The sequence below is a fragment of the Haliotis cracherodii genome, unplaced genomic scaffold, assembly GCF_022045235.1.
Source record: "Haliotis cracherodii isolate W230 unplaced genomic scaffold, xgHalCrac1.p SCAF_2, whole genome shotgun sequence".
In the NCBI taxonomy this organism is placed as follows: Eukaryota; Metazoa; Mollusca; class Gastropoda; order Lepetellida; family Haliotidae; genus Haliotis; species Haliotis cracherodii.
This window is the reverse complement of record NW_027266275.1, coordinates 16525006-16542936: the sequence shown is the minus strand read 5'-3', so window position 1 is coordinate 16542936 and position 17931 is coordinate 16525006. Positions and strand designations below refer to the sequence as shown.

The following is a 17931-nucleotide window of genomic DNA, read 5'->3' as shown; positions in this document are numbered from 1 at the left end:
TTTTTATCGCGATCGTATTTCGAAAACGTGTTTTCCTATACCCAAATACAATCATATGATGGTAACCTGTTGAATATCTCTCAAAGTGGAATACGTAATTACATGGTGATTTCATTGGTAGGAAGGTGGATAATAACCCTATTCTTTCCCAGCCAGCTGTCTGAGTGCCGTACAAGAAAAGTTGGCAGTTTTTCCCACCGACAAGGCCTCAAATAAGATAACCAGTTTTGCCCTTGGTGTTTACATTTCACAATGTTTGAGGTACAAATCGAACATGCCCCTTCTCCCAAGATTCAAAGAGCGTCATACGAGATTCCTCATGAGTGAGTGAGTGAGTGAGTATGGTTTTACGCCGCTTTTAGCAATATTCCAGAAATATCACGGCGGGGGACACCAGAAATGGGCTTCACACATTGTACCCATGTCGGGAATCGAACCCGGGTCTTCGCCGTGACGAGCGAACGCTTTAACCACCAGGCTACCCGACCGCCCCGATTCCTCATGAATATGGAGAGTGTTTTGTGCTTTATTTTATGTAAGCGTTGCTTGATCAAAGAACTCATCTGAGTGACATATAAAAGATGCCAAAGATAAGGCCAGTTTGTTAATTGAGGAAGAAATCTGACTCTAAAACCTGAAGACATACTAAGACGTACAGACGTACAAACGTATATATAAACGAAGATAAAGTAGCGAAAGTCCCGGGTTGTCGCATTAGAAGAGAGGTAATGCACAAAATATTGTTTAAAGGTAAGATGACGGAATACCATTGGCTGGTTGTCCATCGTACATCGGCTTCGTCAGTGTATGTAAATATCTTCTGAGAAACCTCTCGACCAGTGACATTTGTGTACCCGCCACAAAAATCTACAGCCAAAGCAATACTGGCCATGGTTCACCAGACTGTTACAGGAAAGTGGATTCGTCATGTAACTATATACATGGTGACGGTGTACGTTGGAGTGTTTTGTTCCCACCGATGACAACACCTGGATTATTAGCAATATGTTCGAATCAAACGGACAACCCGTCCATGATATGTGTGATAGGACGGAAAGAGACACGCTGCTAGGAATGACCCGGAAAGTAAAGAAAAATGACATCGTACAAAGGACAACAAAGTAATTACATAATATTAGGTGAGCTTAATAGACGCCACAGAGTTGTGGAGTATCAAAGTGCATCCTGGCAATGTCTTTGTTGCCGTACAACACGCCGTGTTCACATCTATTGTTGATATCACAATTCATTTGCAATATTAGAGACTTGATGATATCAGAAATATTGTCGCTATTTAAACTGGTACTATATCGTAGTAGCGGCCCCACAAGGTGAAAATAGGTCAGGCCACACACAGCCCAGTCGCCGACCTCTGTTGTGTACAACACTGAAGTTAGAACATGGCCGGTGTCATCCTCCAGCTCTACACTGTCGATGCCTTCACTGACGTCCCCTTCAAAGGCAACCCGGCCGCCATCTGTCCCTTGCCGTCCGATGTTGTAAGTTTCTACTGTGGATTTCGCCACAAATAGCATCTCAAATTCAACGAGTGCATCCCCGCTGCGTTTTGATTTGATAATAACAATGATATTGGGGAGGCATTATGTTAGTTATGTGACGACAAAAGTACATGATCTATATTCCCTGGTGAAGAGTCAGTTTATGATTGCAAGAACAAGTCCAGTTCCTGATTGTGAGATTAATCTGATCCACCTGTGTGCACACACTGTTCAGCGAGTATTAAAGGGAGGAAACTCTAATAGCTTTCCTCACACAGCGATGTCCCTGTGTCCCAAACGCGACCTACATTCAATTTCTCCTACAAATGACACATTCCTCATCTGCGCAAGTGGAACCTTTGATTGTCCTAGTTGCCCCTAAAATGTCAAAATAAGCCATCATACATTGCCCGTGATTTCGTTAATTGTAATTGTGCTTTTTTGTGCAAATGCTACAATATATTAAATAACTATCACCACAACACTATATAAGTAACTGACACTGCTACAATATGTTGAGTATATTACTACATTAAGGAAATGATAAGGTATGTACTTTGCCATTATGTGATATTTTGTTTTAATCTTGTTTTTCTACATTTGTGTGACGGATGCGATCAGTGCTTTCATATATTTGGCTAAAATATGTCCACAGAATCTAGACGATGATATTCTGCAGAAGATTGCCATGGAGATGAACCTGTCTGAAACTGCATTTATCAAACTTATAGATAAATCGGATAGTTTTAAAGAAAGTAAGTTTCGCTTGTACGGGTATCCAATCCTTCTCTTTGTTGGATTATGAGTCTGTCAGTAGAAAAGTAACAGAACTGTATTTCACACAAGTCTCTCACATAATTGACATTGTCATGTAATTGTTAGTATCATACTTGCAAGAAGCCAAACTGATATCACATCCCATAAATATGTAAATATTGTGGTACAGAATTCTACATAATTGTTACTTTGACCAATACTGAATCTTCTTTAATACCAGCACTTTTTTCTGTAAAATAAACTTGAAATTCGTATATGAGTAAATGTTTATGATATGTCGTGACCATGACTCTGTAGCGATCATATTCTTATGACTCTAAGGAAAGTAGATTGTATTTTAAACTACGTTATGTTGGACATATATCTCATATCGCCACTATGTGTCTTGTGTTTGAAACTTGACTTGATCTGAATGAGCAGATGAAAGAGTTAAGGTTGATTTTTGCTGCATTTGTACCGCATTCCATCTATATCACCGCGTCCTGGGAGGCTTAGCCACGCGAACCAGTGGTTGATAGTATGAGCAACAATCCACGCCGTCCGGGCACGATGTCACTATCACCCACATCACACATTAACACAAAATTATGTCCGGGACTCTAATTTTACCTGAGGTATCACCCAATGATCATTAGGTGAGTAGGAAACACGAATATTGAAGGGACCGTCCTTTATTTTGACTGATGAAGTATACTGCCAACTGTATACTGCTCGCTAGCGGGGCATTCAACTCCATTCAACGTCAAATTTAAACTTTTTTTGTTTCCACAGACAACAAACATGATCGTATCGTGTTTAAGACACTAAGTGGAGATTTGATCGTTAAACGCGAGGGGCAGTCGATTCACATGGATTTCCCCGTTGGCACTACTGTGAAAGAGGTGGGTTTGATACATTGTGGTCTTTTAATTTTATGACCTGGACAGTTGAACATTAAGATAATATAGTGGTGAGTGGGTGTGTTAGGTTTAACGCCGCTTTGAACGGTATTTGTTATATCACTGCGTGCCAACTTAAGTGACGCGAGGAATTGTTGTATACATTGTACCAGTAACAGGACTGCGATCACGGCTGACACTGACAGACCATTGATCATAATCAGGATGAATACGAGATTCAAACCCACGATCAGCGAATCCTAATTAGGTACGCAACTGCACATATCACTTAGACAACTTGGCCGCCTGTTCCAGTAAGATATTGTTTGTTGTATCGAATGACCACAAAACCTACCCAGACTCGATTATTTACAGACCGCCGTCATATAGATGGAATATTGCTGAGTGCGGTGTTCAACAACAAACAAACAAATACAGATTTGTAGGCCTCGCGGTTAAATAGAACAGCTGGAGTTAAGTGGGACCTTTTACCATGATAAGTGTCTACTACATTTTAAGGCGAAAGGTCAATTTTGATAGGCAGTTAATATTCCGATAACTGTAACTAAATGTATCCAAATGGTGTCCCGTGTATATAGCTGTTTTTGTGTAAAAATTTGAATATGTTTGTATAATTTTACTTTTATAATGCCTGAAATACATTGTTGGTAGTCGGGTAGCCTAGTGGTTAAAGCGTTTGCTCGTCACGAAGACCCGGGTTCGATTCCCGACATGGGTACAATGTGTGAAGCCCATTTCTTGTGTCCCCCGCCGTGACATTGCTGGAATATTGCTAAAAGCGGCGTAAACCAAACTCACTCACTAAAGCAGGCCGAGGTCTAACGGCTGAGATACACTTATTTTTAATAATGATAACAAAGTTGAACAAGTCAAAACTATTTATTTCCACTTAGATTTACCAACTACAATTTGTGAAACGGAGTTTGCTGTGACACAATTATGCCGAGAAGCTTAGAAACATTCTATTTCGGTTCTGAGAGTTGAAGATTTTACTGGGGTTTTTTCAGGACCAAAGTCAACATGAGGAGATTGTAGCGGTATGTATTCTTCTGTTACCACACATTGTTCACTTTACATCATTGCATGTACTGAGTATGGGTGTTCCAAGGATCAGTAGGATTGATCTGTGCCCATTGCTTTATAAGGAAAACGATTGACTGAATGCAACATTATGATGAAACATCAACATCAACATCAACACCAACAGCAACACCAGTACTAACAACATTAACAACATCATATGTCTTCATTTGTTCTCTACTTCAGTCGTTGGGGGATATATCGGGTGTTAGCGACATCGTCTACTGCGATTCCCTGCGTTATCTACTCATACGACTTCACGACGGATGGTCCAGGTCAGTTGCTAATTCTTAGATAACATTCTTAGATGTACTTCCAGCCTAGTTTTGTTGTTTGTTTAGCGCCGCACTCAGCAATATTCTCAGCTATATGACGGCAGGCTGTCGACAATCGAGTCTAGACCAGACAATCCATGTCTAGTGGTGATATCATGAACATCGACCAACTTGGATACGATCACATGCATCAAGCAAGTCAGCGAGCCGGACCATCCGATCCATCTAGTCACCTCTTGCGACCAGCATAGTCTCCCCTTACGACAAGCATCGGTTGCTGAAGACCCGGATCTCAACTGGTAAAATAACCCAAGAGATTTATATAATGAGCAAGGTCCCACAATTGTCCGCGTACGATGACACCAATTATTTCCTATTTAGTCGCCTGTAACTACATGCAATAGAGTGGTGGGACATATTCTGAACCCGGATCCCCAGTTATAAAAACAGGAACCTTGGTATGGATAAAACTAATGTCTTTGTTTTCTTCATCTCAATGTATTTGAACAGGGTGCTCGATATTTGAGAACTGACTTCGTGCAAACAAATATTGAACGTATGCAGCAGTGAATGTTTTTCTTTCTAATGACAGAGAAGAATTCGAGTCCTGGACGCCTGATATATCAGCAATGAAGAGATCCAGCGGTAGGGTGTTTCTTGTAATTGTCACCACCAGAGGGCCTCCCGGGGATGGTTACCAGAGTGATGATGGCGCCCCCTATGACTTTGTGTCTCGTTGTTTTGTACCTTGGGACGATGTACCGGAAGACCCTGTTACCGGTTCTGCGCAGACAGTTCTAGCGCATTACTGGGCACAACAGTTAGGAAAGAATGATTTCTTTAGTAAGTTTTGTCTCAGGGGAATGAAAGTTATTACATGTTATAGGTCACTTTGAATTGTTGGTTGTGATTTGAGAATTGTTTGTGACGTGTATGTTACGAGTTCATTCCAGGTTGAAACACGTAGATTGACCCTGAAATGGGTTCGTTCAAAACTAAATTGTGAACTCGGTAAATGACCAAAATCAATGAACAAATTATGGTGAAACACACTTGATTATGTACATAACCTATTATGTTGCCATATAACAATTAACATGTTACAAACGAATGTTACGAATGGCATGGGACCCGTGAAGATCCGGGGTAGAATAGGTCTTCAGCAACCCATGCGACTAACGGGATTGGGTGGTCAGGCTTGCTGACTTGGTTGATGCATGTCATCGTATCCCAATTGCGTGGATCGATGCTCATGATGTCGCCCACTGGATTGTCTGGTCCAGACTCGATTATTTACAGACCGCCGTCATATAGCTGGAATATTGCTGAGTGCGGCGTTAAACAACAAACAAACATACGAATGGCATGGTAGAACACGTTGTTTTCTTTGAATAGCTGATTGACTACCTGACTCATACTGATATGAAATATAATATCCCCACCACTATAGCCGTACTAATCGGCTTCATTGAAGCAATAAACGTCTGCAACATGCGTCACTTTGGGATTTCTCCCTAAGTGGTACCAGTGACATTAACAGAAATACTGCTGAAAGTGTTCTTAAACCAAGCACCCTCACTCATCAATACATTTGGGCCTACGACCTGGGACGACTGATAGATTAAAATACCCATGGAACTGCATATATAGCCAGGTGTCTGATACATATATGAGCTGTGAACTGTCGTATAGAGGGGCGAAAGTGACTGGGCTGTTACTAGTGTTGAAGTCGTTTCGCCTGTCATGTCGCGTAGCTGTGATGACTGAAACAATTCTTTTTCAAAACAATCTCTGATTTCTTCCAGCCAGACAGTGTTCTGCACGAGGTGGGGAGATTGTGGTCAAGCTGAGAGGTGACCGGGTTGAACTGCTGGGTAAAGCCGCCTTTGTCATGGATGGAGTGCTGAAACTGTAGCCGCAATAACTAGAAGCAGCTGGAAAAAAACTACAATAGTTCAGCATAAAAGGAACGGCTTGGCAATGTGTCGCTTATCATTACGTAACAGGTGCTTGTTGTCAGTAATATCTGAACTGAGGAGGAAATGGTCTTTATATGTTGCTTTAATAAAATTTATACTCTCATAATTACTTAAAGTGTTTTTATTAAAAACATGTCAGCTATACCAGGATGTCGAATACTACAATTACATTTATGACATGAGTATAATCTATTCTGGTTGGTTGGTCAGTTACATCACAACTGTAATAAATCTGCTAAAACTGCTAAGGTATTTAAATAGGAATGGTGATCACAGACCTAGTTACATTTCTAACTTCAAAAGCATCTGTCTACATTCTTGTTAATGTTAGAAAGATGTCTTGTGTTGCACCAAAGATCATCCGAAGTAGTAGTAGTAGTAGTAGTAGTAGTAGTAGTAGTAGTAGTACTAGCAAATTCGATTAATAACATGCCGCTGCGACATTTCAGATGGAAATGCTTACTTTCGTATGAAATAATACTCACTCACGGCGTTTACAGGAATAGGTGGTTATTCATTTTCAGGAGCCTTTCGACTATTTCAATGGTACGTATGAACTTGTTGAGCAAATCCTCGTTGTCGACATTGACAACTTTTGTGAAACCCAAGAGCATGGGTATGGAGCTAATAAAGCAAGAATCAGAATCTTGGCGAATATATGATTCATACGACCGATCACCGGATCCTGACACGATTGAAGGAAGCAGTACATTAAACCACGTGTCTACATGTCCCCTTGTCCATTGACACATTTTATTATCATTTCATTTTAATGATTATCAAGAAATATCGCGAATGTTGACCATAGAATGTGATTACTCTTGGATTATTACACTTGCTTCAAAGGCTTGCGGCGACGTTCCCACCTTCATTGATGTCGCCCAGTGTCACTTTCTACGGTATCTCCTCATGAGACTACCAGAGTGATGGTCATTTAAAAAAATGGGTTTTAAAAGCAATAGTACAGTGTGTCAAACAGCCCATCAGTTTTAAGTTGAGCACATGGTCTATGTACGTCCTCTGTTATTTAGATCTGGAGATCATGTACGGAAAATTCAAAGCTTCTAAAATGTTATGTATCAGTATTGTATAACGTATAAACGGGATGCTTCATTCGTGAAGAATTGCGTGTAAACCTTTCAGAACCAGAGTGTAAGCCTTCTTTTAAGTCCATGCTAGCCATCTCTTAGCATCAGGGTGTACGTATTCCTTCGAGACGAGGCTTAAGGTTTTTTTCCAGTTCCAGGATGGTTCGGAATGAGGGTGTAAGAGTTCCTCTAAAACGAGGGGTAAACCTTCTTCCAGGATTAGGATGTAAGCCTTCTTTCGGGACCGGACATAAACTTTCTATTGAGGTCCTTTCGTTTGGAAGCAGGATGTATACCGTATTTGAAGATCTTGGTGTTAGTTAACCCCCTTTCTTGTCGTGTAGGCATTCTCTCGGGTTCAAGGGGAAAGTTATGTCGACGAGGGAACCTTTGTGTCAACAGGGTGTTAACCATCTTACAGGATCGGGGTGCAAGAAAGACTTTTATGTAGGAGGAGGTATCCTGAGAGTTGTTGAACATCAACTGTCAAGCTGTTCTGTTTGTCCTTGGCACCCATGAGATAGACGTAAGGGAATGTATAGTGGACCATACGTGCAGGATTGCAAGGCTAGATTCTTGAAGTGGGATTCGTAATTATAAGGGATTGGCTAGATAAACAGGATTGCTGAATATATATATCAGGTAGTTTATCTTGTTTGACAGAGAAATGATATAAAATGGATTTAAAATAAAAACATATATAAAATGAGTTTCCGCCATGTACATATGACCTTATACACATTTCGTAATCGGATGATAATTGCAATGATAACAGTCAACCGATGTTTGATAAACAGTCAACCGCATTCAAATGTAATTTGAAGTTCTTTTAGCGGACGTATATCATTAAAATATATCAAAACAGGAACTGCGCAGAGGATCATTGCGCATGACTGGACACAACAGCTAGGGAAAAGAGATTTCTGGCGTTGTCTGTTTACAATGTTCCTGAATGAATAAAGATGTGAGGGGATGCTGGTAAGTGAATTTGTAGTTTGGTGTAAACCATCTGTTGTAATACATAAGCCGTATTCGAATAGTATCATGACAGGGATCATTGAAATGGGCTTCCTCATGTGGGGAATCTTACTTTTTCAAGAATTCATTTTTTAAATGTGAGCACAACATGCATTAACAAACACTGGTTTGTGAGGTTTCATTTTCAACGAGACAGTGTTCCTAACGTGGAGGCGACATCACCATCAGACCTGGAGACGACCGTCTGGAAATACTAGGTACAGCCAGGTTCACCGTGGATATTACACTAACACTGGACCAGCACTGATCTTATGACACTCTAACCATGCCTTCCCCAAACGTAAGCTGACAGGCTGAGACCGTTGGTCAATACGTTCGGATCCCACCTGTCTTGTCCGACAATCTCACATGTCAATCAAATACCAAACACAAAAACAAACCAGTCTTTTGGGTATGTTGTGTTGTTATATTTCTTTTGGTTTCAAATAATGCGGTATTTAACATTATGGAATTCCAGGATAATGTCTTGTTATGATCTGCTTATAGCATACACTTTTTGCAATTATCGTCATTACGTACTTGTCAATGTAACTCAGTGACCAAAATGTTCACTTGTAGAGTAATAACCAGAGATCTTCAGTGAATATATACAGTGGCCAAATTACCTTGTTTGGACTTTTCCTATCCGAGCAGAGAATCTGATTCATATTCATAAAGAAACTGATCAGCCAGAAGGGGAGCACACGTGTTATTGATATCATTAATTCTGTCCTGATTTTATTAAAATATTTAATAACAGTAAATAGTTGGTGATATTAAATGAATTCATGCCAGAAACCTACGATTGTGGGTTCGAATCCCGGTTCGCCCCGATTATGTTTTTAGGTTTGACAGCACCATACCCGTGCTCGTGGGTTTCACCGAAGTGGTAAACGTCTGAGACTTGCATCACTCCAGGGTTTCCTCCCACATTAAGCTGACACGCCGCGATATAACTGGAATACTGTTAAACGCGGCGTAAACCCAACTCGCTCACTCACTATTTAGACTCGTTCTATGCCCTAGTTGCGGCCCTTCAGGGCTAAAATAGGTCAGGCCACACACCGCCCAGTCGCCGGACTCTGTTGTGTACAACACTGAAGTTAGAACATGGCCGATGTCTCCCTCCAGCTCTACACTGTCGATGCCTTCACTGACGTCCCCTTCAAAGGCAACCCGGCCGCCATCTGTCCCTTGCCGTCCGATGTTGTAAGTTTCTACTGTGGATTTCGCCACAAATAGCATCTCAAATTCAACGAGAGCATCCCCGCTGTGTTTTCATTTGATAATAACAATGATATTCGGCAGGTATTTTGTTGGTTTTTATATGACGACAGAAGTACATGATCAATATTCTCTGATAAAGAATCAGTTTGTAACTGCAAAATCAAGTCCAATTCCTGATTGTGAAATTAATCTCATCCACCTGTGGAGACACAGTGTGTAAACAAACCAGTGAGTATTGAAGGGAGGTAACTCCAATAGCTAGCTCACAGCGCGCCCCGTCAGCTCAATCGCGACCTGAATTCAGCCTCTACTACTACTCACAATTTGCTGTGCTGGCCGAATGGGTACATCGCTTTATCGACTTATATTTATTAATTATTTTCAACATTTTGTAGTAGATGCATTTCTTAGATGTAGCAACAGACTGCTATCTCGTTTGTATATACGCATGAAGACAGCGTAGTATATTAGTAGAGATCCACATGCACTATAACGTAAAAGTCTTTTACTTTATTTCTAAAATACTCCTCAGAAACTTCGAGGATTATTCGCGAATATTTGCGATTTTTGCGGAACTTCATTGACTCTTTTTTGGAACTAACTATTTGTATGCTTAATATGCCTGTATCCTTAAACTTGAACATGATCTCGGATACTGAATGTTTTGCGCTCTTCGTATTTTGATTTTATTCATAATACTACCCCATTCTTTCTTGAATCTTAAATCTGAAACTTAAAAGACATATTGAACTTGAGCAAATAATGTATTACATATAGATTCTACATTGGCAAATTACTGTCAGTATTATTCCCCACTGTATTGTTTGCATTGTCCACATAATTATTTTGTCGGTCATTTTGCAGATTTGGACTTGACGCTGAATATGTGCTCGTCCGATTTAGGAATGACAATATTATTGATTATAATGAAAGTATATTATGCAGACAAAAGGTCTGTACACTATTATGTTTCCCTTAAGAAATACAGATAAATTTGATAAAAATCACAAATACGGCTTTTAAGATCGTCATTACCTCATTCTTATAGGAATGGAATACTTTGTAAAACAGTATTAATTTCTTATGATTCCTTATTGTTTTATTTATATACTGTTATGCGGGTAGAAACACATGACACATGCTCCCCATATAGCATCTCCCCGTGGCAAGGAACTTGGACAGTATATAAAGTAACTATCATTTCAACAATATATTGAGTTTCTGTTTTTCTACATTTTGGTGACGGATGGGGTCAGTGCTTTCATGTATTTTGCTGAAAATGTTTACAGAATCTAGGCGATGATATCCTGCAGAAGATTGCCGTGGAGATGAACCTGTCTGATACTGCATTTATCAAACTTTTACATAAGTCGGATAGTTTTAAAGAAAGTAAGTTTCACATCGATATACACAAAAGAAGTTCACTTTGTAAAATAGTTTATCGCACAAGTATCTGAGGGAGGTACAAACTTATAATGAAATTGTCATGTAATTGGTAGTGTTATTGATGCAATAAAGCCACTCTGATAAAGTTGATGTCAACATCAGATAAATTTGTCAATGGTGCTCACACAAAATCTACACAGTTAAACGTAGACCAACATTGAATCTTTTTTTAAACAAACACTTTTATCCTTCAAATAACATGTGTCTATATTGTAATCTTGACCAGATCTCACTGAGTAGATGATAAAACAGTTAATGTTGTTATTTGCCGTATTTGGCAATATTCTAGCTGTATCACGACAGCCTGTATATAATTATGGCTGAGACAGTCAAACTAGTGATTACTAGCACGAGTAACACACAGTGCCCTCCGCTCACGATGTCACTATCACCCACGTCACACATTACCTCAAGGGTGTTGAGATCCTGGGAATTAAATATAATAGTTTGTCCTCCATCACCCCTAAACATGTATTGTCCGCTGGATGTGTGGCATGTTCTGAAAACAAATACCTTATGAAAAATAAATCGTTCGGCATTTTACCATAATAAATGCCATTTTAAAGCAATTGACGAAACATATCTTTTCTCTAACAAAATCGATAATAGTGTACATCATAATATCCCTTTACAGGTAACACGTTTGGTCTGAGGTGGTTCACTCCAAAGGACGAGGTCAAACTATGCGGCCATGCTACTTTGGCTTCAGCAGCTGTTTTGTTCGGGAAATTAGGTGAGTAGAAAACACAAAATCCTAAAGAACGCCCTCTATATGGACTGAAGAAGGATTATTGCGAAGTTGTTGCAGCCCGCCGAACAGGGCATACTCAATTCAAGTCAAATTCAAATATATTTTGTTTCCACAGACAACAAACATGACCGTATCGTGTTTAAGACACTAAGTGGAGATTTGATCGTTCAACGGGAGGGTCAGTCGATTCACATGGATTTCCCCGTTGGCACTACTGTGAAAGAGGTGGGTTTGATACATTGTGTACTTTCATATTATGACCTGGACAGTTGAACATCAAGATAACAAAGTGGCGAGTGGGAAGACCTTAATGTGGGAGAGAAGCCGAACGTGACGCGGGTAATAGATGTTTGCATTGTACCTGAAATATGAAACCAAACGAGCACTGCTGACACTGACAGACCAAGGATCATAATCGGGATGAATCAGAGTTTCGAACCCACGATCAGCGGATCCTAATTGAGTATGCAACTGCACAGATCACTTAGACAACTTAACCACCCGTTTCAGTAAAAAAAATATTGTCTGGTGACAACAAAATCTACATACATACATGCATGCATACATACATACACACACACACACACACACACACACACACACACACACACACACACATACACACACACACACTCACAATCACACACACAATCACACACACACACACAATCACACACACACACAATCACACACACCATCACACACACACACATATAAAGTCTCAAGGCTTAAATAAATGCGGTAGTTAACTGTGACATTTTATCATAATTAACGTCTACTGCATTTTAAGGTGAATGGTCAATTTTGATATATAGTTAAAATTCTGATGATATATCAACAATAATGTTAAATTCATTTCGGAAACATTGAACAAACATTTAGTGCTACCAAATGGAGTCTAGCTTTTTTGTGAATATAATATAATATTTTTAACATGCCTGAAATACTTTGTCTGTAGAATTTCGTTATTAAAACAGGCCGAGGTAGTAATGATGATGATAACAAAGTTATCACATGTCACATGTCAAAACTATTTATTTCTACTTGACACAATTATGCCGAGAAGCTGAGAAACATTCTATTTCGGTTGTGAGCGTTGAAGATTAAAAAACAGATTTTACTGTTGTTTTCAGGACCAAAGTCAACATGAGCAGATTGTAGCGGTATGTATTCTTCTGTTACCACACATTGTTCCCTTTACATCATTGCGTGTACTGAGTATGAGTGTTCCAAGGATCAGTAGGATTGATCTGTGTCCACACTTTCTATTAGGAGATAAAAGGGTTTACACCAACATGCAAAATGTATTGAACACAAAAAAAGATTTCATGAGACACAATCATGAAACATAACATTAACAACCCCAAATGTGCTCACTTTACTCTTCAGTCGTTAGGGGATGTGTCCGGTATTAGCGACATCGTCTACTGCGACTCCCTGCGTTATCTACTTGTACGACTTCACGACGGATGGTCCAGGTAAGTTGTCCATTCTTAGTTTACCTTGAACGTCAAGCCGATGAGACAATGTCTACCTATGTTAGGACACAAAGTCTAAGATAGCTTTCAAGAATGTCATTTTCGTACTATGGAATTCGTATTTTATCAAATTCAGTATACGCGATACCCAGGTATACCCAGTCTTTATTGTTTAACGTCAGCAATATTCTACTTACGACTGTTGATTGATGAGTTCTGAGCTTCACATAGAAGGAACTGCGTAATGGTGAAATCTTTTGTTGTGGACATTATATGATGTCATTGTGGTATATCCACACAAAAACTTGAATATATTGAAAATATGCGCCACTGAATGTTTTTCTTTCTCATGACAGAGAAGAATTTGAGACCTGGACGCCAGATATATCAGCCATGGAGAGATCCGCTGATAGACTTTTTGGTCTAATTGTCACCACCAGAGGGCCTCCCGGAGATGGTTACCAGAGTGACGATGGCGCCCCCTACGACTTTGTGTCTCGTTGTTTTGTACCTTGGGGAAATATACCGGAAGACCCTGTTACCGGATCTGCGCAGACAGTTCTAGCGCATTACTGGGCACAACAGTTAGGAAAGAATGATTTCTTTAGTAAGTGTTGTCTCAGCGAAATGAAAGCTACTTCATGTTATTGGTCATATTGAATGGTTGGTTGAGATGTTGGACATTAACTTGCATGTGGCCCGTTTGTTATTTCATGTTATACCATTCAAAAAAAGTAGAAGAATACCCGGTGAGGCATATATGTATTTATTTTCCCCTGCACTATACCCGTGCGAGTACGCTCCACTAACGTGATAAAATGTCTTTGGGATTTCCCTCAAGCTGACGACTGAGTGATTATAATACCCATGGCACTGGGTATATATATAGGTGTGTGTTTTACGAACTGTGAACTGCCATATATGAGGGGTGAACGTGAGTTACCAGTGTTAATGTCGTTACGTCTGTCATGTCGCGTAGCTGTGATGACTGAAACAAATTGTTTCAAAACAATCTCTGATTTCTTCCAGCCAGACAGTGTTCTGCACGAGGTGGGGAGATTGTGGTCAAGCTGAGAGGTGACCGGGTTGAACTGCTGGGTAAAGCCGCCTTTGTCATGGATGGAGTGATGAAACTGTAGCCACAATAACTAGAAGCAGCTGGACAATCTGAACAGTAACACTCATCCAGCTTGGCAATGATGCAATGCTTTTCCAGTAGTGTCATAGTCGCTTATCATTACGAAATAGGTGCTTGTTGTCAAGAATACCTTCATTGAGGGGGGAAAGGCCTAGTTGTGTTGCTTTGAATAAAGAATTATTTCTCATGATCATTGCAAGTGGTTTTTCTTAAAGAAATGTATGCAGTGCCAGGATTTCGAATACTTCAATTCCATTTCTAACATGACTATGTTTGTTTGTTTGTTGTTTAACGCCGCACTCAGCAATATTCCAGCTTAATGACGGCGGTCTGTAAATAATCGAGTCTGGACCAGACAATCCAGTGATGGACATCATGAACATCGATCCACGCAATTGGGATACGATGACATCAACCAAGTCAGCGAGCCTGACCACCCGATCCCGTTTGTCGCGTCTTACGACAAGCATAGTCGCTTGTTACGGCAAGCATGGGTTGCTGAAGACCTAACATGACTATGGAGCATACTCTGTTCGGTATGGCTGGTCAATCAAATTACTATTGTGATATCTCTCATTAACAATGCAGATTTATTAATTGTCAATGATGACAACAGGTCTAGTTACATCTAGTTACATTTCGAAGGTTCATGTCTCAGTATTGGGTGAATACAGCATCAGGTTTAAGTATTCCAATGTTTACTTGCTGACAAATTAAGTTCTTATTGTTACCACAAGAGGCTCTGTCGAGGAAGGATACCTTGATAAGTCCGGCAGTCCGTATGATTGTTTCTACCGGTGTTTTTCGCCATGGACAAAACTGCGCTGACGGGATCTGCTCAGACGATCCATGCGCATTACTGGTCACAACAGTTAGGCAAAATAGATACCCATGAGCCTGAGGTTTCTGCTTTCAATGTTGCTGAAAGAATCTAAGCGTGAGGTGTTGGTGGTTAGTGAGTTGTGCTGGTAGTTTGGTGTAAACCATCTGTAGTAATACATTTGCCGTATTCGAAAAGTATCATGGCAGGGATACCTAAAATTGGCTACCTCATGTGGAGAATCCACCCGGGTTTTCGGCTTGACTATCAAACGCTTCAAGCACGAGGCTACCTGACAACCATGGAGAGATGTTTGTAGATGTTTACTTTGAATCAAGTATCAATATTAAATTGTTTCTATTAGAAGTCTTTTTCGACAGAAAACTACTAATTTATGTTCAAATGAAATCACAGTTAAGCCTTACTTTTTCAAGAATTCATTTTTTCAAGTGTGAACACTACTTGCATTAACAAATACAGTTTATTATTCTGTTTCATTTTCAGCGAGAGAGTGTTCCTAACGTGGAGGCGACATCATCATCAGACCTGGAGACCACCGTGTGGAAATACTGGGTAGAGCCAGGTTCACCATGGATATTACACTGACGCTGGACAAGCTTAACGTGCATGTCATGTTGGTGTATTTCGGCGCCAGGCTCTCACGTGGTTGTGTTTTTGCGATTTTCACCAAATTTCTGCATTACCTCTGTTTCCAGACAAATCAGTCCCAGAAATGAATTTTATTTTGGTATTTATTTTGTATAGATGTCGGCAGCACTCTGTCAGATATTTACGATTTTATTACTTTAGCGTTTCTTATTTTGCAGAGTATATATGGTCACGGTGTGCGTGGAATGTTTTGTTCCCATCTGGATTATTGGAAATATATTCGAATCCAGCGGACAACAGGGTCATGAAATGTGTGATGGAAAGGAAAGAGTCATGCTGCTTGGAATAAAAATATACAAAAACAAAAAAAGAAATAACATACTATCACTTGGCGTTCGGCCAGGTGAGCTAAATAGACAGTTTAGATTAATGGTGTATCAAAGTGCATCCTGGCAAGGTCTCAGCTGTCGTACAACAAGCCGTGTTCACATCTCTTACTGATATCACTAATTATTTTCATGGTATCGGTATTTATTTAATGATATCTTTAAGTATTTGTTAATATTAAATTAAGTCATGATATTATAAAATGAGTATATAATATCATATTAGTACAATACACATTACTAATAAACATATCTTTTATTTGGTTGCAGTATTAGATAAGTTGATACTGTTGCTATTTTGACTGGTACTGTGTCCTAAAAAAGGTTCTGTCGGGAATGCAAAAAAATATTTTTTGTGGCCGTTAAAGCAAGATAAAAGAATTCGTGGACTGTTGCTATTGAAAGATCGAGTAACTACCGATCTACCTGTGGTTTGAAGTATGTCAGTCCCAAATAGTCCTATCGACAATTTTACGGAACAAAAATTAGAAAGAAAACAGCAAGTTCAGATTTTCATGTCCATTGAGGGGGGTCTGAAACGGACTACAGAAATATTTGCATGCGACTCTGTTATAATAATAATACTGTAGGCTTCATACATAAATTGGAGAAAACGTTCATCAAAGAAAAAAATGACGCTGCATTTGTTTTGTCTACATTACTCCCTACATGATTGTGTTCCTTTACACTTGAATTGCCATGGCCATGGTACACGGCATAGAGTCTGTAGTGGAAAATGTATACACGTTTTTTTACGCTTGAGAGAGATTATTATTATTTATTAGTTTAGATAGGGTGTACTCTATTCTTGTGGAATTCGGGAGGAAATCAAAGACACAATCCCTGGCCACATTAATGTATGCTATCCTGAGACTGAATTTCGATACACTACACTTGGCGATGACTGAGCAGTTTTGTCAGGGGGAAACATTCTATCCTGTCTATGGGGTCCCATTATCTACGCACCATTCATGACTATCGCAGTCACGGCTTCCAGGTTATTTACCTTGGTGAAATTTGGGTGAATAAGAATCATTCCACTGACCACATGTGGCTGCCGTCAGATGGACGAAAAGTACCCATGGTGCCATCAGGTAAAGGTAATCTGGTCATTGTCTTGCACGCCGGAACCGTGATCTGGGGCTTAGTTGTCGAGGAGAAACTGGTGATTATCATAAGGAAATGAATGGTGATGTGTTCTTAGACTGGTGTGAACATCAGCTTCTACCCAATCTAAGCAAGTTATCATAACGCCAGTTATCATGACGCCCGGGAACCAGATACTGTCGTGCCAACCACGAGTAGTCTGAAGGTGACCATGCAGGAATATCTACCTCAGACCATCTGAAAAGAACGTTCAACTCACGGAGAAAATTCGCCTAATTAAGAAACCAATAAAGTACAAGACATATGTCCTGGCGGCACAAGACGGTCACGTTGTTTTACGTACGCCAGTTAGAAA

The 17931-nt window shown here is 39.9% G+C and overlaps 2 protein-coding genes across 2 annotated transcripts; both read left to right on the top strand.

The window, feature by feature from the left end:
* Positions 1-1238: 1238 nt before the first annotated feature.
* On the top strand, positions 1239-6583 carry LOC139467475 (phenazine biosynthesis-like domain-containing protein 1). Its single transcript, XM_071249020.1, has 7 exons — positions 1239-1499; positions 2155-2254; positions 3048-3157; positions 4183-4212; positions 4442-4530; positions 5123-5373; positions 6336-6583. Exons 1-7 carry the CDS (start codon positions 1401-1403, stop codon positions 6443-6445), a joined length of 789 nt encoding a protein of 262 aa, XP_071105121.1. The 5' UTR covers positions 1239-1400; the 3' UTR covers positions 6446-6583.
* Positions 6584-9712: 3129 nt separating this feature from the next.
* LOC139468796 (phenazine biosynthesis-like domain-containing protein 1) lies at positions 9713-14761 on the top strand. Its single transcript, XM_071250933.1, has 8 exons — positions 9713-9823; positions 11131-11230; positions 11922-12020; positions 12154-12263; positions 13172-13201; positions 13428-13516; positions 13873-14123; positions 14546-14761. The coding sequence occupies exons 1-8, from the start codon at positions 9725-9727 to the stop codon at positions 14653-14655; spliced, it is 888 nt and encodes a 295-aa protein (XP_071107034.1). The 5' UTR covers positions 9713-9724; the 3' UTR covers positions 14656-14761.
* Positions 14762-17931: the final 3170 nt, after the last annotated feature.